The sequence below is a fragment of the Molossus molossus genome, unplaced genomic scaffold (genome assembly GCF_014108415.1).
Source record: "Molossus molossus isolate mMolMol1 unplaced genomic scaffold, mMolMol1.p scaffold_m16_p_1, whole genome shotgun sequence".
Classification (NCBI taxonomy): Eukaryota; Metazoa; Chordata; class Mammalia; order Chiroptera; family Molossidae; genus Molossus; species Molossus molossus.
Window position 1 is genome coordinate 83,457,046 of NW_023425344.1, and position 22,916 is coordinate 83,479,961.

General features: G+C 37.1%; 1 protein-coding gene across 12 annotated transcripts in view; it reads left to right on the forward strand.

Annotated features, from left to right (window-relative positions):
- GSTCD (glutathione S-transferase C-terminal domain containing) overlaps positions 1-22,916 on the forward strand; it is a 146,023-nt gene that overhangs the window by 98,411 nt on the left and 24,696 nt on the right. For 10 of the 12 annotated variants that reach the window (XM_036240376.1, XM_036240328.1, XM_036240350.1 and 7 more), the window contains 5 exons: positions 940-1,055; positions 1,211-1,255; positions 3,817-3,945; positions 19,416-19,549; positions 22,230-22,260. In XM_036240376.1, the coding sequence (XP_036096269.1) occupies positions 940-1,055; positions 1,211-1,255; positions 3,817-3,945; positions 19,416-19,549; positions 22,230-22,260 (455 nt within the window). Of the gene's footprint in view, positions 1-939; positions 1,056-1,210; positions 1,256-3,816; positions 3,946-5,390; positions 5,469-19,415; positions 19,550-22,229; positions 22,261-22,916 lie in introns of those variants that run through there. The other 2 variants (XM_036240403.1, XM_036240393.1) reach the window with 2 other exon arrangements.

Genomic DNA, 22,916 nt, shown 5'->3' on the forward strand with positions numbered 1-22,916 from the left:
CAGAAAAACAAAAAACATGCGATTTTTTGTGGAAATGGGGCAAGGAAACCTTGGTATCTGTAAATACAATTTGATCAAGCGAAAAACATTATCTGGATTTTTAATCTATATCACTCAAATCTGCTCTCTTACATTTTCTTAATCTTGCTCTTATAAAAAAAATAAGTACATCTGAAACATGTAAAAACAAATAATTTCATTCATTCGTCTGAAGATGTATTTGTGGGCTTGACTAATGGTTTTTCAGAGTTCAGATGTTTTCATGCCGCTAGGCCCAAGGCATTTCATACTTGGAAGTGCCCTATCTTTAATCTCTAGTTGCATTAAATCTCTGTGTCTGACTCATGAGGAAAAAGCTTCAAAGCAGAGAAGGGAAAATCCAATTTCTCTCTAAATATAATAACGACTGACGTATTTCAGACAATGTGACAACTATGTTTCAAGTGTCCTAACCAGAAGGATTGAGGTGAAGGATGTGTCAGTTAAATTAAAAAATGTGATTATTTATTAGTGCTCTCCTTTCTCCAAGGAGATTTAAGCAATGTGCTGAAATTAGGTAATTTTTACAATAGGTCTCTGAGAAGCATATAGGGAAGAGACTCATCTAGTAAGTATTTATTGAATAATTGCTTTGTTTATGACTCTGAACTTAATGTTTCGATTTACTATTTTCTCTCTTTAGAAGACATTTTCTTTTCATAGATTTTTAGCCAGTGGCTATTGAAAGAAAAGTTGGATAAGACTAAAATTAAAAACAAGTAAAAATAGAGTTCATCTCAGGGTTCCAGTTCTCTAGTCTTCTCCTAGTGGATTACAAGGAATTTGGAATTTATTTATCTATTCACCTCTCCTCCTGTATGTTGGTAGTTTGTTCTATTAGGTGCCTTCTTAGTCCCACACAATACACCTCTCATTTTCTTCACCTCTTGTCTTTCCCAGGTAAAATGTCCAGTGATCGAGCTTTGAGGAAGCAGCAACAGTTAAACAACCTTGTGTATGTGGTGACAAGTCAGGCCAAACCCGGGGACAAAATTGTGGATTTCTGCAGCGGTGGGGTATGTTATCTCTTCATGCATCTCTTTAGCCTTCCCAAGACCATGCGACTTTGTAAGACCTTCAAGGGCATGCTTTTATTTGGCAAGATTGTTATCTCCAGGTGAGCTGAAGCCTTCGGGACCAACTTGAACTTGTTTCTTCCTGTCTCTTTCAGGGTCACGTTGGGATTGTGCTTGCTCACATGCTGCCATTGTGCCAGGTAAGGTCTGAACAGTGGACAAAAGGACACACTGGAGAGCTACACGACTCAGTTAGCTGCGTCTGCTTATCCTTGCTCTCCGAGTTTATAATCATTCACCGGGGTCAAATATGTGACACCAGCATTTTCTTTTTCTTTGAACTAAACTTCTGAGATTCAGAATCTTAAGGGAAAATATGTAAAGTAGGACCACAGTCGTTTTCAACTTTTATAAAAGAGTTATGTTTTCAGATAATTTAAAAAATAAATAACTAGCCCTGGCCGGTTTTGCTCAGTGGTTAGAGCATTGACCTACAGTCCAGAGAGACCTGGGTTCGGTTCCTCCTAAGGGCACGTACCTCGGTTGCAGTTTGTCCCCGGCCCTGGTTCAGCTGTGTGGGTGGCAACCACTCGATGTATCCCTTTCACATCAATGTTTCTCTCGCCCTCTCTCTCTCTCTCTCACTCTTCCCCCACCCCCTATCTGAACACAAAATGGAAAAATGTCTTCAGGTGAGGATAAAAATAAATAAATAAATAAATAAATAAATAAATAAATAAATAAATATCCCATTGCTAAATATAACCGCCATAAAACTGGTTTAAGTGTCAACATAATTTTACTCAGGAAATACTAGCTTATGAAACTTGTTGAGCACATTCTTTTGGTAACTTGATTTTTGTTCATCATATCCATATTGTAACAACAATAACAAAATTTTTTAAGGAACAAACAAAAACAAAAAACAATCTAGCACACTGACCCATGAAAGATTTTCTCCCCATGGTCTCAGTAAGTCCTTGAGGATGCTTATTGTTGCAAATTCTAATAATGCAAATATAATTTTAGTTATCTGTTTTCACTCAATATTATATCATAAATGTTTTCCCTATTGCAAATAGTTGTACATATTTTCATTAAAATATTACTAAAATGTGACTTCACGTTTTTAAGAACATGTACCATTATTTATGCAATCATTGCCACCATTTATTAGCAGCGAGCTATTTTTAGTTTTCTGCCATATTAAATCATTTCCTCACAGTGACCATCTTTTAACATAAAAGTAGAATTTTATGTCATTTTTCAAAAAATACAGTTGAACTGGAGCATATAATTAGCTTGTGAGCTCTCTAGAAGATGCAGAATAATTACAGTGATTATTCCACTCCCAGAAGGAAAAAATGTGGAAGAACTCATAGACTGGCATGGATGACATATAACAGAATGATGGTAGTTGGAGGGGTGGTATTATTCTTCTACCTTCTTAGTAAGTAAGGAGTAAAATACATAAGGCTCCTGGGAGAAACGGGCAGAGATCTGTTTTAGTATTTAGAAAAGCTACAATTTATGGTTGAAATAAGAAGAAGGCAGTTCAGCCCTGGCCAGTTTGGCTCAGCGGTTAGAGCGTCAGCCTGCGGTCCCCAGAGACCCGGGTTCGGTTCCCGCTAAGGGCATGTACCTCGGTTGCAGTTTGTCCCCGGCCCTGGTTGGTCGTGCAGGTGGCAGCCACTCGATGTGTCCCTTCACGTCGATGTTTCTCTCTCTCTCTCTCTCTCCCTTCCGCTCTCTCCCTCCCATTCTATCTGTACAAAAAATGGAAAAATATCCTCGGGTGAGGATAAAAAAAAAAAAAAAAGAAGAAGGCAGTTCATAGGGGAAAATCCTGAAAAAGAGTCAGGGACGTGGCCTCTTTTTTTCCCCCTCCCTAACAGTTCTCCTGGGACAGAGACATCTAACTTGAAAATGGGAAGTCTTGGCTAAAGTAAAGAGCGGAAAACCTTTGACACCAATAATACTGAAAGGTTTATTTATACAAAGGGATCCAGCATTTTGCCATGAAGACAAGCATGAGGACAAAAATCAGCATAAAACTAGGAACGATAGTGATGAAACTGACTTAATTCTGCCCACTTTTCTCCATGCGAACCCCTGATCCTCTCCCATCTTCCTTGGCTTAGATTACTGGGAGACTCCCAGGTGGTTGCACTGTTCTGTCTCCCCCCACCAATCCGTACTGTACATCACAGCAACCGAAACTTCATCACCCATGCTCTGGCTGCTGTTGCCTCTCCAGCCCGAGTTCCATCCTCCACCCCCACCATCACCATCACACACTGCCCAGCTAAACCAGTGTTCTCAGTTCTTCACACGTGCAGTATATGTCTCACCTTGGGCCTTCATACCTGTTTCTCCCTCTGCCTGAAACACTACTGCATTGCCCCAGCTAATTTCTATTCATTGTTCGGGCCTCAGTTCATATGTTACTTTTTCATATTAAATGACTAAAACCTGCTTAGTCATCAAGTCTAGGTGCTCTAATAACACATTATATGCTTTTTGGTAAGCACTTATCACTGTATTATAATTGCCAGTTTCACTTATATCACAACAACTGTAAGCTTCAAGAGTTCAAGGACCTCGGTCCTTTTTGTACCATATTATCCGGCTTACTTCCTGGCACAAGATAAGGATCAATATATATTCTATATTATTAAAACTATGAAATATAGTCCTAATACTTTGTCCTAATGTCTGAATTATGTTCCTGAATATACTTTGTTTCCTGAATGAAATCTAGGTTACATTGATAGAAAACAAGGAATTATCATTAATCCGTGCTAAGAAGAGAAGCGATGAACTAGGTCTAAGCAACATTTGGTTTATTCAAGCAAATATGGAGTATTTTACAGGAATGTTTAATATTGGGGTAAGTAATGAAACCATTTCAATTTCTTTAGTTAAATAAATAAAAAAAATTATATGCCTTAGAGTAAATAAAGGAGATACTTTTATATTCTTTGCTAAATGAAGACATTTATAACTTCTATCTATATAATATAGCATACTAATGAATATTATTTTATTCATAATATTTTATCACTACATGATAGAGATAATGTTTGCTTCTCAACCAGATAAGAACTTTTTCTTCACTGCAGAATCCTCAGTACCTAAAAACAATGTTTAACACACAGCAAATGCTTAAAAATAGCTATAACTTGAATGAATAAAATGAGTAAATTCTAATGAAGATGACTTTCCTTGATTCATTCTACATTTTTAGGAGATAATGAAAGAAAGAAAAAACAAAGAAGATAATTGAAAATCATAGCTTGCTAGTAACCTATAAATTCTCAAGTGACTTTTAGGTAATATTTACTTTAGCTGGGATTTGATATCTACATATATTTTTAGCTTCCAAGAGACAGAAAATATATTGCTCATGTTTGTAAAACCTTAACACTAAATTATTATTTGATTTTACTAAAAAGACCTTAGATAGCCCAGCCAGTGTACCTCAGTGTTTGAGCATCAACCCATGCACTAAGAGGTCACCAGTTCAATTTCCGGTCAGGGCACATGCCCAGATTGTAGGCCCGATCCCCAGTGGGGGGCATACAGAAAGCGGCCAATCAATGTTCTCACTCATCGATGTTTCTATCTCTCTCTTCTTTCATCTCTCTCTCTAATATCAATAAAGAAGAAAAAAACCTAAGCTATGTGATTCTACCAGCTCTTTTAAACCCAAGATTGTGTGCTCTAGTGGAATTTGAATTTCATTAAGATGTTAGTGTTGCTGCTATTTCTTGTGTTTGTTTTAAATAATTTTTTCCTGATTTTTATAAGACTATGCTCAATAGAGAAAAATACATAATAAGAAGAAGAATCATCAGTATTTCTATTACTGAGAGATAAATACTTGCTAAAAACTTCACTCTTTTTATATGTATGCACACACACAAATGTATATTTACACATATGTTAACATAATTGAGATTATACTACATTGATCCTGCTTTAACTGAACATTGTCACAAATCTTTTCCCTACTAATTAATCATGTTTCTTTTTTTTTCATGTTGTTGTAATATAATTATTACTATGATGAATATCTTATTCATCAAGACGTCTAGACTTTTGATACATTTGCCAAATTACTTTCCAGGAAGGTTGTGCAACTGTGTATTTCTAGCTGTATATGTTCTCATAACATACCCAATGGGCTTGTCTAGGTGGAACTCTTGTCCAATTTTGTAGTATTTCCAATTTTTTCCAATGATGGTAATTTCTTAAATATCAACTACTGAAAATTTGTGGGGTTTGTTGTTATTTTTTACAGCCTAAAAAGCATGCCATTTGTTTCCTTTGCAGATACAGTCTAGACTGGTTCTCTCAAGCCTATAAAAAGTGAAATAAACTTTAAGAAAACTGTTCATAAGGAAATTCAGGGTAATGTAGACATCTGATTCAGTAAATTCAAATTAAATATATATTTATGTGCAGTTTAAATTGTACATAAACGTTGAGGTAAAGATTAAAGCTTCTCCCATGAAATGAGTCATTGAGACAGTGCCTATGTTACCAGTGCAGCAGGCAGAATGTTTAAGGTAGCAAGACATTGCTGCCCATTTACTCCGCCCTCAGTTCACAAAATTCTGAGCCTATCCGCGTATGTCTCTTTATCCTTCTAAGGCTTAGGTGCTAAATTATTGTGGCATATTCTTGTAACTTCCAAGGTCATAATTTACTAACACCAACTAAATAATGTATATGTCTATTTGGAAGTGATGATACTTTCTCTACATTTCATAATAATATATCCATAATGGTTTTTCTTTTAACCTTTATAATTACCTTTGTCAAGACATAGAAAATGATTTAAAGTTACTTGGGGGAGGATTAAACCAAAATTAGATTTATATTATCACTAGATATATCAAACGAAATGCATCAGTGTTTGTATTAGATTGATTCCAGTGAAAGTAATGTAGCTAGGGAGAAAATCAGAAATAGCCAGGTATTGGAAAGGCATTAAAGCTGTATTAATCCCTGATTTTGTGATATTTCAAATAAGGGTTTAGTTGATGTTTATGTTTGTTTAGTAAATGCTTTTTTTTTTTTTTTTTACTATTTTTCTTTAGATATAAAAATTAATGATGTAAACAAAATTTTAAAGAGAGAATTTTAAAGTCTTAGATCCAACTATCTTTGGGAACTTTAAACAAATAATATATATAGGAGAAAAAAAACACTAATTACTTGTTGAGTCTCCATTAGTACAACAACCCTTTAACCAAGGAGGTGAAAGACCTGTACGCTGAAAAATATAAGACATTGATTAAAGAAATTAAACACAACACAAATAAATGGAAAGATATACCTTGTGGTCATGGAATAAAATAATTAATATTATTAAGATGTCTATACCACAAAGCAATCTACAGATTCAATGCAATTCTTATCAAAATACCAATGACAGTTTTTACAGAATTAGAACAAACAATCCTAAAATTTATATGGAACCACAAAGATTCTAAATAGATCAAGTTATCTCGAGTGAGAAGAACAAAGCCAGAAGCATCATGCCTTCTGATTTTAAACTATGCTATATAGTAAGAGTAATTAAAATAGTATGATATTGGCACAAATACAGACACATAAATTGATGGGAGAGAATAGAGAGCTCAGGTATAAACCCATGCTTATATGCTCAATCAATCCATGACAACGGAGTCAAGAATATACAATGGGGAAAAGACAATCTTTTTTTATGTGGTACTGGGAAAACTGGACAGCTACATGCAAAAGAATGAAACTGGAGCACCTTCTTACACAATGTACAAAAATAAACTCAAAAAGGCTTAAATGTGAGACCAGAAGTCATAAAACTCGTAGAAGAAAGCATACACTGTAAACACTTTGACATTGGACTTAGCAGTATATTTTGGATCTGTCTTTTCAGGCAAGCGAAACAAAAGAAAAAAATAAACAAATGGGACTAAATCAGACTAAATTGTTTTGCACAGTGAAGGAAACCAAAAACAAAAAGACGACCTACTAAATAGAAGATATTTGCAACAGATGTATCAGATAAGGGGTTAATATCCAAAATATATAAAGAGCTCGTACAACTGAATATCAAAGAAATAAACAATCCAATTTAAAAAAATGGGCAGAGAACCTGAATAGTCATTTCTCCAAAGAAAACATACAGATGACCAACAGGTATGCAAAAAGATGCTGAACATCACTAATCAGGGAAATGCAAATCAAGCTCTGACTGGTTTGGCTCAGCGGTTAGAGCGTCAGCCCTATGACCAATGAGTCATGGGTTCAATTCCGGTCAAGGGCACGTACCTCAGTTGCAATTAGTCCCTGGCCCTGGTTGGGGTCATGCAGGAGGCAGCCACTTGATATGTCCCTTTCACGTCGATGTTTCTCTTTCTCTCTCTCTGTTCCTCTCCCTCCCTCCCACTCTATCTGAACAAGAATAGAAAAGTGTCCTGGGATGAGGATAAAAATAAAAGAAATGCAAATCAAAACCACAATGAGATATTACCTCACTCCTGTCCAACTGGCTATTATAAAAAAGACAACAAATAAGCGGTGTTGGTGAGGGTGTGGAGAAAAGTTAACACTCATGCACTGTTGCTGGGAATGCACATTGGTACAACCACTATGGAAAACAGTATGCAGATTCCTCAAAAACCTGAAAATAGAACTACCATACCATCCTGCAATCCCACTTTCGGGCATTTATTTGAAGAAATCCAAAACACTAATTTAAAGAGATATATGTACATCTATATTTATTGCAGCATTATTTACAATAGTCAAGACATGGAAGCAACCTAAGTGTCCATCAATTGATGAAATGATAGAAATTTGGTATATATAAAATGGAGTATTATCCAGCTATAAAAAAGAATGAAATCTTGCCATTTGTGACAACACAGTTGGAACTAGGGGGTATGCTAAGTGAAATAATTCAGACAGAGAAAGTCAAATACCATATGATTTGACTTATATGTGGAATCTAAAAAACAAAATAAATGAACTAACAAAACAAAACAGAAAGAGATTCATAGACACATAGAACAAACTGATGGTTGCCAGAGGAGCAGAGGGTGGAGGGATAAAAAAAAAAAAGTGGACTTTTTAAGGCTCTTTTTTTAAAAAAAAGATTTATTATTGCCTTCTTGCCTACTGTGAGATAAATAATCCTCATTATTATGAAAACTTATTTTACTGAATTATATTTTTAAGACCTAATTTACAATGTGAGTTAATAGCTCTGCTCTCAGTATAACAGAAATGTTGTCAAACAATATTACTGGCCCTGGCCGGTTTTTCTCAGTGGTTAGAGCATCGGCCTGCGGTCCAGAGAGACCCGGGTTCAGTTCCCGCTAAGGGCACGTACCTCGGTTGCAGTTTGTCCCCAGCCCTGGTTGAGTCGTGCGGGTGGCAGCCACTCGATGTGTCCCTTTCATGTCAATGTTTCTCTCTCTCTCTTCCTCTCTCTCCCTCCCACTCTATCTGAACAAAAAACAAACAAAAAAATGTCCGGGTGAGGATGAAAAAAAAATATATATATATATTATTGAAAGGGCAATTACTATGGAAAAACACACTTACATTTAAAAAACAAAAACTGTCAATGCTAAGCAACCTGCTCTCCAAAGTGTTTTAGCTGAATAATGCCAGAAATAAAATGCAGTCATCTCAACCAGGGAATAAGGTAGTGATTTTTAACAGTAGGGTGATTCTTTTTTATTTGTCAATATATATCAAAATCTCAGAACAAGTTATTTTCAAATTATCTGATTTTTTTTCTATTTAACTCATAAATTTTAATATGATTATGATTTATCAGAGCTGAGTGCTTAATTACTAGCTCATTTCTAGTTATATGTTTATATACAATTAAAAGATGCTAATGCAATTATAGAATGTAATTCAGGAACAATTTTGGTAAGTAATTTATATAATCTTTTTTTAAAAGATAAGTAACTTGAGAAATTATTCTACAAACACAATTTAGAAAAATCATTAAGGCAAAATGGAAGACTTTCATGTGAAGAGGGCAGATAGAGGTATTCCAAACCCCTTCTCCCCAAGATAGATCACACCCCAAATAACAAGAACCAGAAAAATCGTACTCCATCATGAATGAAATTATGTCCGGCATTCTGTAAACTTGAACCACAATATATGAAGGCAGCAAGCATATGGAAGAAAAATTATAAATCATTGAGTAGAGAAGAGGAAGATCAAACTCAAATGCCTGGGGAGAGGGACTGGCAAGAGGCTCTCAGGAAGCATGTCTCTTTGCTCTCACAGAATCCCAGAAAACTAGGAATTCGGGCTACCAGAAACCTCAGAGAGGAGAGAGAGAGGGGCTGAAATCATGTGTAATTTAAAAATATTTAGGGACCCAGATTCTCACCCCCATCTTGTGTGGCCAGGTAACTATTTTTCCCCGACTCCTGCAAGAGACTGGAAGTGTATCCGATGAAGAAACTGAATCAGAGACGCTCTAAGCGTAGGGATGTGAGGCACAGAGGGGGGCAAGGTGACGTGCCACACTGAGAACAAGAACTAAGTGAGACTGCATACCGACTGATGGAAAACTTCTCCCTCCTCCACCCGCCGTTTGCCCTTCATTCCAGAACTTCAGAAGCTAGAATCATCTCCTCAATCAAAGGGATTAAAAGATCCTCCTCTGCAGAGTCAGAACTGTTCCCAGAAAAAAATAATTGCAGGTACCATAGCTGTAATTCAAACAAACAAAAACCAGCTGGTCAGCTGATCACCCAATCACCCTCCAGCCTTCCAGCCTTCCGTTCAGACCTTCCAATCAGCTTTTAGCGACTTGCTCTTTAGTAAGAGCCGACAGCCAAGGAATATAAAACGTGGAAAACTTCCACAATAGAATACTGAAACCAAAAAACAAACGTGACAAAGGATCTGATTCAAGAAAACAAGGATAAAGGTGTTTAAAACACCTTTGATAAAACAAGGATAAAATAAAAAAGAAAGGAACCACCCTGGCCGTTATTGCTCAGTGGGTAGAGCATTGCGGGATCTATCCCTGCCCCGGTGGGAGCACATGTGCGAGGCAACCAATGGACATATTTCTCTCACATCAATGTTTCTCCCTCTCGCTCTCCCCACCCCTTCCCTTCCTTCCACTCCGTCTAAAAATCAATGGAAAAAATATCCTCGGGTGAGGATTAACCAGAGAGAGAGAGGAAGGGAGAGAGAGAGAAATGAAACATCAGAAGACTTCTTGGAAATTAAACATATATTAACCGAACTAAAAAAGTAGGACAACCAGAAAAAGAAAACAGATAAAATGGTGGGGAGGAAAATATCAAAGAACTAATAGAAGAAAAGGTGCAAAAATAATATGTTTCTTTTGATTGAAAAGCTCAGTTGAAAAATGACCTATACCAAGGCGAACTGTTGTGAAATTTCAGAACACCAAGGGTGAAAAGTAGTTCCTAACAGTGTCCAGAGAAGGGGAAGAAGTCCATATACAAACAATTTGCAATCAAAATGCCATCACAGTTCTCAACAGCAATGTGGAAGAGGGAGGCAGAGGCTCTAGAACTCTAAAGGAAAATCTCCAGTCTAATATTCTATACCTAGTCAGCCCATCATGTATGAAAGTAATAGAAGATGTACACCAGGAAGCTACTAGAAGATTTGCCTCAAGAGAGTAAATGATATCCTATACAAGAGGAGGTAGGGAAAGTTTTGGATATTTAAAAAAAAAAAAAGGTACAGTACACTTAACTCAGTAGTGAACAGTATATACAAAACAACAATAAAAACATTGCATGACTACAACTAAAAATTAGAGATGGTAATATTAAGGGAATAAAAAAAAGAAAAAGAGTGTATAAATGTGCAAAAAAAAATCCTCTTTTCCCATTACAAAACATCAATAATGTCTGATGTTTATAAACAAAGAGATAGAAATATATATTTATGATAGTAGAAAAACAGATGGATTTCAGGAAATAAAACTGAATTGAAAAGCATTAGCTTCAGTCACCAGATTTTCTTTTAGGGACAGAAGAGTGCATACAGAGCAAGAGACCCTTTTTGTAATTATACATGCCTTTTAGTGTTATTTGAATTTTAAAGGCAAATACCTCTAATATAATTACATGAAAGTTTTTGGGTTTTTTCTTCATTGATTTTGGAGAGAGAGAAAGGGAGAGGGAGAGAAAAATAGAAACATTGATGTGCAAAAACATCAATCGGCCGCCTCCTGCATGCCCCTCACTGGGGATTTGGCCCACAACCTGGGCATGTGCCCTGACCAGGAATTGAACCAGCGACCTCTTGGTGCATGGGTTGATGCTCAACCACTGAGCCACAGGGGCTGGGCTACATGGAAGTTTTTAAAGAGGAGGAACAGGATTGCACACTTGGGACCAGGCCTGCTTTTGTCTCAGATATCTGGTTAAGAATCTTCCTTTGAGAAGCAAGGGCTCAGAGCATGATTGAGCTGGGCAAATTTAGAAATCATTCAGTTCAATCTTCTCATTGTACAGATAGAGAACAGAGGCTCCAGGAGGGGAACAGGAACATAGCTAGTCAATGTGAGAGGTGGCACTAGAGTCCAGCCAGTGACTTTCTTTTGACTCCCCACGTCTAACAAAAGGAGTAATTGGGAACATAACTAGAATGAGGCTTGGTGTCAGACAGACTGAGTGTAAATCTTGGCTTCATCACTTGTGACCTTGGACCAGCCACCTAGCCAGTTTGTGAAATGGGGAATAATAACACCTATGTGCATGCTTTGGGCTAGGAAGAGGGTAATAAATGTTAACTAGATCTCAAAAAAGAGTCATAAATATGTCTAACACAAGCTGTTTTTTGGGTATGAATAAAGAATAGGCCTATTATACTTAAAAAGGTCTTATATTAAAAATAGCATATACTCATTGTCAACATATATTCCCTTAGAATATGTTTATTAATATATATATATTCTCTTAGAGAATAATCAACATCTATTTTTTGCATTCCCTAAGAATGAAAAGATATTGTATCAATTTATCTAGAGTTTTGCCTTGTCTAGAGGCTGCCACTTGAAAGACATGAGAAGAGTGATGATTAATTTCATTTATTTACTACTACATATAGCAAAGATGTGCATTGAAGTTTCTTGGCTGTTCAGTTTTATTTTGCTAACTTACATGATAGTTTTATTATACTTAGAACTTTTATGATGTAGAGATTGATTGAAGGAAGAAAATGTAAGAGGAAGGCCCTTAATTTATAGTCCATGAATTCTGCAGCATGTATTTGGATAGGAAATATTTACATTTACTTTGGAATATGCATGACCTTGGCCAATCGATAAGTTTATAGCTTCAATTTTTATCTTTTATTAGAATTTGGTGGACATACAGAGAAAGGGGTAGATACTGAGAAATTCGTTATTTGAGGCCACAATTCCGAATTCTTTTGAGTCAGTCGGTGAAATACATGTTTGCTCTGATGTCAGCTAAACATTGATTAAATGTGTTTTCCCCTATCACACTAGTCTTCATTAGATACTCATAGTTGATGTTTTGATGTTCTTCATACAGTCGTCAAATCTATCTGGTGTGTCTTATTAATTAATCTATCATGTGTGCATTATATTACAAACTCTCTGGGACAGATGCTTGAAATGTAATTAGAAATTAGATTTCATACATTACTCTGGATAAGAATATTTTAAGAAAATAATGTATTTATCTTTATTATTTTTTTCTTTGTCACTTCCTTTATGTGTGATCAGCACATATTCCATTTCTTTTTCTCATAAGTCAATGCTGATCCTAAGACTGATATCCAGAAATCCTTCATTAACAAAAGATGTTCTCAAGGTTCATTTCAGCTCCAAAGATGCTGGTTGAAAGTCATGGCATGCATGGCATGATGGGAAGAGTGTGAGCTTTGCAGCCAGACTTGGAATGCTTGCTGGCTAGGTGACCTTGGACATGTTATTGCAAATGGAGATAATAAGAGCTACTTGAAATAGTAAATCAAGGGGAAAAAATTAAATGATGAAATCAAGAAAAAAAATATGTAAAATTTCTACTAACAGATCCTGAATACTTACTCATTCCCTATGGGACTTTAATGTCAGAAGATAGTTGGACCCGTGAGATGAATAAAAGGAGAGGGCGTGTATTTGTGAAGAGTAGTTATTTAGGACGTAGGCCGCACGCTGTCTGAGTTAGGATCATTAATTTGTTGTGTGAGCTGGAACAGGTTACTTAACCTCTCTGGGCCTCAATTTCCTTATCTTAAAATAGATACTTGCACACCCATGTTTATAGCAGCACTATGCACAGGTGCCTAGAGGTGGGAACAACCCAAATGTCCACGGACAGATGAATGGATAAACAAAATGTAGTAGACATATGGATATTATTCAGCCTTTAAAAGGAAGGAAACACCGTCATATGCCACAACATGAAAGAAGCTTATAGACATGGTAAGAGAAATAAGCTAGTCACAAAAAGATGAATATTGTATGATTCCATTTATATGAGGTATCTAAGCTAGTCATACACATAGAAGCAGAAAGTAGAATGGTATGTAGTGGTTTACTCTTCTTTATATCCCCGTGAGTCACACACCTTAGACACATAAAATAACTTTGAGTTGTTTAAACATATACGATTCCCACACTGAGTTAATAATGTAGTAAATACTTTGGATTCAGTTGTTACTATTGACAGAGCATAGAAAAGGAACCGTATTTTGACTTGTAATCCCAGCCACTACTATAATACTGATACATAGGAAATGCACGCTGATTGTTGAATGAATTAAAGAATGAATGATGAATGAATGAATTGTGCAGCTTCTAGAACTGTAAGTAGTAATTATAGACATTAGTGACTAAGGAGAAAGAATAACAAATTCTTCAACAAAATCACTCAAATTCATGTTCCTGTAGAAGCAGGCATTTCATGATTTTTTTTATAGCATATTACTTTTAATGAGAATTAAAATAAGATACAAAAATTGAAATAGCTAATATGAACCTTTAAAAAAAATAATCTTAGAGACAGGAAGGGAAGGAGAGCAGGAGAGAGAGAAACATCAGTGTGAGAGAGAAACAATGATCGGTGGCCTCCTGCACTTGCCCGACTGGGGATGGAACCCGAAACCTGGGTGTGTGTCCTGCCGGTGACTTGACTCCACCATCTTTTCGTGTATGGACAATGCTCCAGCCAACTGAGCCATACTGGCCAGGGTGCTAATATGAATTTTAAGGCTTAAAATGTATAGGTTTTTATCTGCATTAGTTTTCTATTTCTGTTGTAACAAATTACCAAATACTTGGCAGCTTAAAATAACACAAATTTATTATCTCACAGTTCTATAGGTCAGAAATCCAGGTGGGCTCAATTAGTCTCTGGCTCCAGGCATCATTAGATCAACGTCAGGCATTGGCTTGGTTTGGCTTTTTTCTGGAGAGAGAATCCACTTCCAGGATCATTCAGATTATTGGTAAAACTCACCTCCAAGCACTTGTGGGACTAAGGTCCCTGTTCCTTGCTGGCTCAGCTGGGATCCTTGTCAGTTTCTTTAGCGCTACCAGCGTTCCCTGGCTCAGGCCTCCTCACCCTGAGGCAGCAGTGGTGGGTCAGGTCTCTCTCAGGCTTCAAATCTCTGACTTTTCCTTCTATCTCATCTCTCGTTCTCCCTGTCTGAGAAAGTTCTCTATTCTGTGGCCTCGTGATTAGATTTGAGTTTACCCATGTAATCCAGAAAAATCTTGCTATCTTAAGATGCTTAATCTTAATTACATTTGCAAAAAATCCTTTTTTGCCATGTTGACAGGTTCTAGGTATTAGGATGTGAACATCTTTGAGTGATCATTCTGCTTATCACACCATCCCTGTCTCTTTTTATTTTTCCTTGCAGTTTATTTGTTTCTGTAACCGTGCCATTTCTCCTTTAGAGTTTTCCACAGTGTGGATTTTGCTGATCACATCCCCCTGGTGTTGCTTCGCATATTACCTTGTTCCTTATATTGTCCAGGAATTGGACGTTAGATCTTGATTATAGCAGCATAATCAGCTCAGGATCACTTTTGGGTAAGGCTGCCTCAGAGGTGGTGGTGTGTTCTGTCTGCAGGCCCTTACATCTGGCTGCCTCTGTGTGACATCAGCAGCACCCATGACCATTGGCCCTAGCTCTATTATTTCAATAAGAATTATGAAATGATGCTATTCTAATTTATCATTCTGCCTTCTTTGACTTTTTTAATTGAATTTATTGAGGTGACATTGTTTAATAAAATTATACAGGTTTCAGGTGCACAATTCTACAACATATCACCTATCATTGTATCGTGCGTTCACCACCCCAAGTCAAGTCTCCTTCCATCACCATTTTTCACCCCATTACCCTGTTCTACCTTCCCCAACCCCTTTTTCCTCTGGTAATCACCATACTGTTGACTGTGTCTATGAGGCTTTTTCTTTTGCTTGCTTGCTTAATCCCTATTTGGTTACAATGAGATGTAGTTCGGAAAGAAAATACCAGATAAAATTGTTTCTTTTATTTTCCAGTTTTCAAAGTGAGTTGGTTGTCTACCAAAAGTAACCAGTGAGTTTTATTCAGTATGATTATTGTCTCATCGATTTAATATTTCAAATACTTCAATCCATTGCAGTTATTGTCATTGATACCCAAATATTCCAGTCTTTGTTCAGTGGGAGCCTCTTAGAGTTGGGCCCTGAATCTTTTTGATAAGGCTTCAGTAGTCCTGTAACATCCATGCTTTCGAATAACAGGCTGTTCCAGCTCATCTTGTGTATTTCCTGCCTTATCAGCTCTTTGTCCATGGAGCTCTAAATGCTTTGAAAGGAAAATAATATTAAGATTACCACACTCTAGGTACTAGGAATGGTCATTGATACTGGTTTGACCTTTATTTCTAGGCTTCTCAGTGGTCTGAGCTAGGCAGTACTTTTTTTCTTTTTAACAAAATCATCATGGGTTCATACTAATACTTCCAATTTAAATTCAGGATGATGGGATTTGAACTTAGCATCATTTATCTCATATATCTCTTCTTTTATGCTAAAATAAAATCTGATTCCTAATGATGTACGTATATTTCATATTTTATCTCCCGATATACCCATTAGAGTTCTTTTAAAAAGCACTATGATTACTGAAAATAGTTTGAGAATTTTTTAACATTGTTTTTCATTTAATAAGATCTTCCACGGCCATGTATAGAGATATTCCTCATTTCTTTTTAGAGCTGCAGAATACTTTATTCATCAGTCTTCCATTTGTGGCAAATTGACTAGTTTCTATTTTGTTGTTATTTCACATGTTGCCTCAATAAATAAATCTTTTTTCATATTTTTGCCAATGTGTCCCTTGAACAAAGTTTTGGAAGTGAGAGAGCAAATTACATGTGCAATTTTGCTGAATATTGCTGAATTCCTCCTCCATAGGGCTGTGACATTTTTGTTTCTCCATAGCCTGGCCCATAGATTGGCATCAATTTTTAGGATTTTTGTTATTTTAATAGGTGATAAGTAGTATCTTAATAAAGTTTATTTCTCTTATTTTGAGCAGTAGTTAACTATTTTGGTTTAAGGCCTATTTGTCTATTTTTGTTTGTGAACTCTCCAAATCTCTTGCCCACTTTACTGTCAGCTTATTGGGTTTGCCATTTAAGAGGGTTTTTTTTTCAATTTAATTTTTACTTTGTCAAATTTATTAACCTTCCTCCTGTTGCATGTGGATTTTCAGACATAGTTAGGAAAGTATTTCACACTCCCCTAAGTTACAGAGGAATTCATATCTTTTTTAAATTTTATTTTAAACTCTAATTTATTTGAAATTTATTATGTGCAATGAAAGGAAAGGATCTAATTTTATTTTTTATAGCTATCAGGATAACCCAACAACATCACTTCTTTAAGAAGTCCATCTTTCTCCTAGTGGCAGGAAGTGCCTCCTTTGTTGTATGCTAAATGTCCATATTCACATGGTTCCATTGATCAATATCTCTTCATTATTTGCCTGTTATTTCTGACCTGCATTTGACAGCAGTGGAAATTAGGAGCATGTGATGCAATAAAACCTTTTGGACCTAAAATCCATCATGTAAATAGTGCTTAGATTTAGTTGTTTTGTTTAAACGAGGGAAATAAACGCACTCTTTTGCATGTAGCAATGGAGGTGTGAACATAAGAGAGATATATAAAAGGAAATAGTCTAAACTTTTCTTTAACAACCTTAAAAGGATTTTGTGGGGAAGCAGCCTGATGTACTTAATGCCATGGGGTCAGGATCCAGCCCCTCAGGAGCTTGTTGTGGGCCCTGTCTTAACTTCCAGAGCCTCCGTTTCCCTGCTTCTAACATGGAGATAATACAGTCTTTCGGGCACAGAAAGATTTGCGTGCACTCGCTCAGCATGGAGCCAGTACGTAAAGGGCACTCAGCGGGTGTTGGTTCTCTTCCTCTTACTTCAGGGAGAAATGCATCTATAATTTTTACTATGAGATTTCTCCAGCTACTCCTGAAAATAAGAACTAGCCTTATTTTTGCTCTGCAAAGCTAATGAAATAAAAGGGGCAGATGGAAAATCAAGATTTTTACTCTCCCAATTACTCTGTCGTTTTTGTTGCCTTCACTAGACGGCAGCCTTCCTGGGCTCTGTTTTCGGAGTGAAACAGAAAACGTGGGTTGACAGCAACCGTAGGGATTGTTGATTTGTACGTAGTTGATGTAAGCTTAGAAGGAGGACGAATTCAGGTAACGGATTAAGAGCAAGATCTTGCTTCTCTCTTCCTAACACAACATGGTTTTTGGTTTTCCAATTCAAAAGAGGAATCTGGCTTATGATATTTCTCTAAACACCCCTGCCTACCCTGCAGTTGAGAGATATGTCCCCAGAAAAGAAATTATAATGTAATACAATTTGCTCTGTCCAGAATGAAGTGGAAATGTGTTGTTTTGGGTTTTTTTACAAAATGCTTTATCTTTCAAGATTCCTACATCTGATTTTCTTTTATATAGTCTTATTTTGCTTTGTTTAGCCTAATAATTTTCAAAATTGTCTACTTTATGTTATAATACAGTATGATATACTTCAGGAATTTGTTTTTAAAAAATGTTAAAAAAATTTTTAAAGTTATTTTTCTTTTCATGAATTATTGAAGCCTTAATCATGATTTTAATATGTAATTGTATGTTTCATTTTCAACAAACCCATTGAAAGTAGTTTATGCAATTCATCATTCAGTGTTAAGAACTGTTATAATATGAATATGGAAAGATGCTACATAAATATGATTCAATATGTTTTACACTGCACTGATTATATTATTATTTATGCAGCATTTGAAAAAATGTTTAAAATATATTTCTATTTAATTCTTGCATCAGCATTATGATATGTCATAACCATAACTGAGGATACTAAGGCCCAAAGAAATTGATTTTTTTATTTTATTTATTTTTTATCCTCACCCAAGGACATTTTTCCATTTTTTGTTCAGATAGAGCGGGAGGGAGAGAGAGGAAGAGAGAGAGAGAAACATCGATGTGAAGGGACACATCGAGTGGCTGCCACCCTCACGACCAACCAGGGCCGGGGACAAACTGCAACCGAGGTACGTGCCCTTAGCGGGAACCGAACCTGGGTCTCTGTGTACCGCAGGCCGACGCTCCAACCACTGAGCCAAACCGGTCAGGGCGAAATTGATTTTTTTACTTGATTTTTTTATTTGATTCTTAGAGAGGAAGGGAGAGAGAGATAGAAACATTGATGAGAGAAACACTGATCAGCTGTCTCCTCCACTCCCGCTACTGGGGATCAAGCCTAAAACCAGGTCATGTGCCCTGACCAGGAGTGGAACCAGGGACCTCTTGGTGCATGGGTTCACGCTCAACTACTGAGCCACACCAGCCAGGCAAGAAATGTAATTTTAAGTGGCCCAGAGTCACACAGCCTACTAGAGTTCTAGACTAGAAAATATTCTGATTTCAATCTAGTGTTCTCATTACAATGCTACAACTGAACTAAATTCCCAAAAGCAAGAGCGCTAAGTTTAAACATGCATACATATTGTATTTTCCATCACTTCAGATTTTCCACCGGATGAATCTTATACTTCATTTACAATATTCCCTTTGTAATTTTTCAACCTTGCTTAATTTTCTTAATTAATATGAATGGTTCTAGTTCATTGGTGTGTCCAAATGAAAACTATTATGGAATAATAGTCTGGTAACTTGAAACCTCTTGGGGATCAGTCCCCGAGAAAAATTATCTTTTAAAAGGGCACAAAAAGAGCACTGTTAGGAAAGAATGTAGTGCTAAGCTCTGGTCTTGTTTTCCAGGTGGCGTTGCATGCTTGTGGAGTAGCAACAGACATGGTGATTGAGCACTGCATCGAAGCACGGGCTTCCTTTGTCTCCTGTCCCTGCTGTTACGGTTTCATTCAGAACACCTCCAAGTTTAACTTTCCAAAAAGGTGAAAGTCAGTGTTCTACCTAAGGCACCAACGTGGGGATTAAACCAATGCACACAACTCTTTTGATATAAAGTTGCAGTGAGATTACAGTTTTGAGCTCGTTTCCTCTTTCCACAATGGCAAGTATTGTTTATAAGTTATACAAGGAAGAGAGGATCTCCCCTATGTCTGCCCTTGATTTTCCTCCTGGATCAAGCTCTTGCTGAAATTGAGAAGCAAGTCTGTCTGGGAGTCAGACAACCAGAAGTCAACAGTGTCAGCACTTCTCTGTGTACCTTCTGAACGGAAATCACTCCCTATGAGAGGGAGCAGGTATAGCAGTTAACGGCTTAGGATCCGGGAGTATTTCTCCTAGGTGCAGGTATTGGCTCCGCATTCTTCTATAAGTTGTTTCACCTCAAGCAACTTACCTAATCTCTTTTTGTCTACAGAATGGGGGTATAATACTAAATCACCTCGAGGTTTTTGTGGAAATTGCATGATGTATATGTAAAGCCCTTAGAAGCGGCATAGAGTTAAGACTTAGTAACTAGTTACAGTAGTAGCAGATTTAAAGACTGCCCGTGGTAGTGATGATTAGTCTGCAAGCTCGACAGCCATTTTTACTGTCCTTCTTATCCCACATAGAAGGGGGTGACAGTTTAATTCTCATCACTTTAACTCAGCCCACTGCAGGGCCACTCACCTGATATTTCACTCTCTGAGCCATAGTTATTGAGAATCGTGCTGATCATTTTAACTATAGAGTAAATTAAATACATTAGTTTGGGAAAACTATAATGTCCTATAATGTGTTTTAAAAAAAAAGACTTCTTGCCCTGGCCGGTGTGCTCAGTGGTTAGAGCGTCCGCCTGCGATCCGGAGAGACCCGGGTTCGGTTCCTGCTAAGGGCATGTACCTCGGTTGCAGTTTGTCCCCGGCCCTGGTTGGTTGTGCGGATGGCAGCCACTCGATGTGTCCCTTTCACATCGATGTTTCCCTCTCTCTCTCTTCCTCTCTCTCCCTCCCACTCTATCTGTACAAAAAATGGAAAAATGTCCTCGGGTGGTGAGGATAAAAAAAAAAAGACTTCTTGATCATTCCCATCATTACTTCTAAGAAATCTTATAATTTATGTTTCATATGCTTCATTAGTATTTATACTTAAAAGCTTCTATCTCAGTAACTTAAAGTTACTACTACACATAATAGTCTTATTCTTTGTCTTGACTTGTTTTGTTCTTTACTACAATTGCAACTAGTAAGAGAAAAACCAAAGGAACTACAGACAAGCCAAAAGTAAAATATTACTTGAGGCTTATTCAATAGTTGAAATTTTACTTTGTTCTAAATCTATTTAGATAAAGTACATATTTTATAACCCACCAAGAAATTTAAGTCTAGCACAAGAAAGATTCTTAAGAATGCTATTTTGAGTTATTCAGCCTGCAGTCTCACTTAACTGATTTTAAAGCTTGATTTAAAATATGCCAGCTTCAGCCCAGCCAGTGTGGCTCAGTGGTTGAATGTCGACCCATGCACCAAGAGGTCGCTGGTTTGATTCCCAGTTGGGGCACATGCCCAGGTTGTGGGCCTGGATCCCCAGTGCGGGGAGCATGCAGGAGGCAGCCAGTCGATGTTTCCTCTCATCGATGTTTCTCTCTCTCTCTCTCTCTCTCCCTTTCCCTTCCTCTCTCTCTAAAAAATCAATAAAGGAAAAAAATTTTAAAAAGTAAATAAATAAATAAAATAAAATCTGCCAGCTTTATCACATCTCTAGATTTACTGAAACTCGCCCCCTTTGTCCTTGGGGAACTATCTCCAGGGTCACTATCTCCCTGCCTGAATCCCAGGAACAGGTACCAGACAACTAGGACAGGCCCAATGCCCCAGAGACTGCTCATATTATTCTTACTAGCCAACCCGAAGCTTGTGCACCCTGCCTTCCCCAGGGATCTGCCTCCCTCTGCCTCCCTCTGCCTCCCTCTCCTCCTGACCCGGGTGCTTCCTCCTGTGGCCCTGCTTGGCACCACATGCCCCTCCTCTTGGGTCTGTGAGGAACAAACTGCCTTTTTTTTTTTTAGAGTCTTCATTCGAGGACATTTTTCCATTGATTTCTAGATAGAATGAAGGGAGAGAGAGAGAAACAGCGATGAGAGAGAGACACATTGATTGCTTACCTCCCAGATGACCCCAACTGGGGCAAGGGATCAAATCTGCAACCCAGGTAAGTGCCCAGGTAAGTGACCAGGAATCCAAACTAGCGACCCCTCAGACCTTGGGCCCACGCTCTAACTGCTGAGCCAAACTGGCCAGGGCACAAACTTTCTAATGGCAGTCCCCTCCTGATTTGTTGGGCCCTCTGCCCCTGAATAATAAAACCTACATTTTAAAACAGATTGAATCTGTGTGCACTGATGCAGGGAAGACAAAAAAAAAAAAAAAGATTGTGCTTCCCTAATAGTGTAAACACTTTGAAATAATTGTTTTTTAATTGATAACATATTGATGGCATGCTTTTGTCTTTTTATAAAGACATTTCAAACTGGCGTAGTTTTTACTTCGGGATAGTATTACATACTCCAGATAAAATACGTATTTTTTGTTGATAATTTAGCTTCTTCTAAATTATAAATATTTCTACTCGTAATATTTGGTATTTAAAAAATGGTGATGAATTCTTATTTCTTTTCTATTTCAGTGAACAATTTAAGAAAACTTTATCATACAAGGTAACCTTTAAAGATCCAGATATGTTCTTAATATACTTTTTATCTCTTTTCTAAATATTTTTTCCTCTCAGATGTATGAATATATATAGTTATATTTCAGTTACTCATGAACATCTAATATGGATTTTCTTTTCGACATCAAGATTAATCTTTAAGTAGTTGTCAAGATTTTATAAAGGGTCTGAGCATTTACCCTACTTGCAAGCCAACTAGGTAGCCTGCCACAGTTTCATGGATACTGACAGAAGGCAGGAGACTCCTGTGTGAGATGAACACAGTGATAGGAGTAGCCAGACTCTCATTTCTGCACCGACTTCCTGAGGCTCAGTTCCCACCGGGCAGCGCAAGAAGAGCCACTACCTACTTACTCAACGAGATGCATTACAGGAGAGGAAACCTGAGCTTAGGAAACCCAAATGTTTTAAGATTTAATCTTTAAGTAAGCATGCCTGCGCTTTGCTCCGGAGGGAGACACTATGTAGTTTCCAAAGCTGTTGACTATACAAACATCTTTGAGAGGATAATCTGGAAGAGAGGCAACATTTTCAGTAATAGGTAAGATAGGAAATATTTTACGTTTTGCCACTTAACAAATCTCCCACATATTCTACATTGTCTTTGTCTTTGTTGTAGATTTACACCCCTTTAAAACTGCA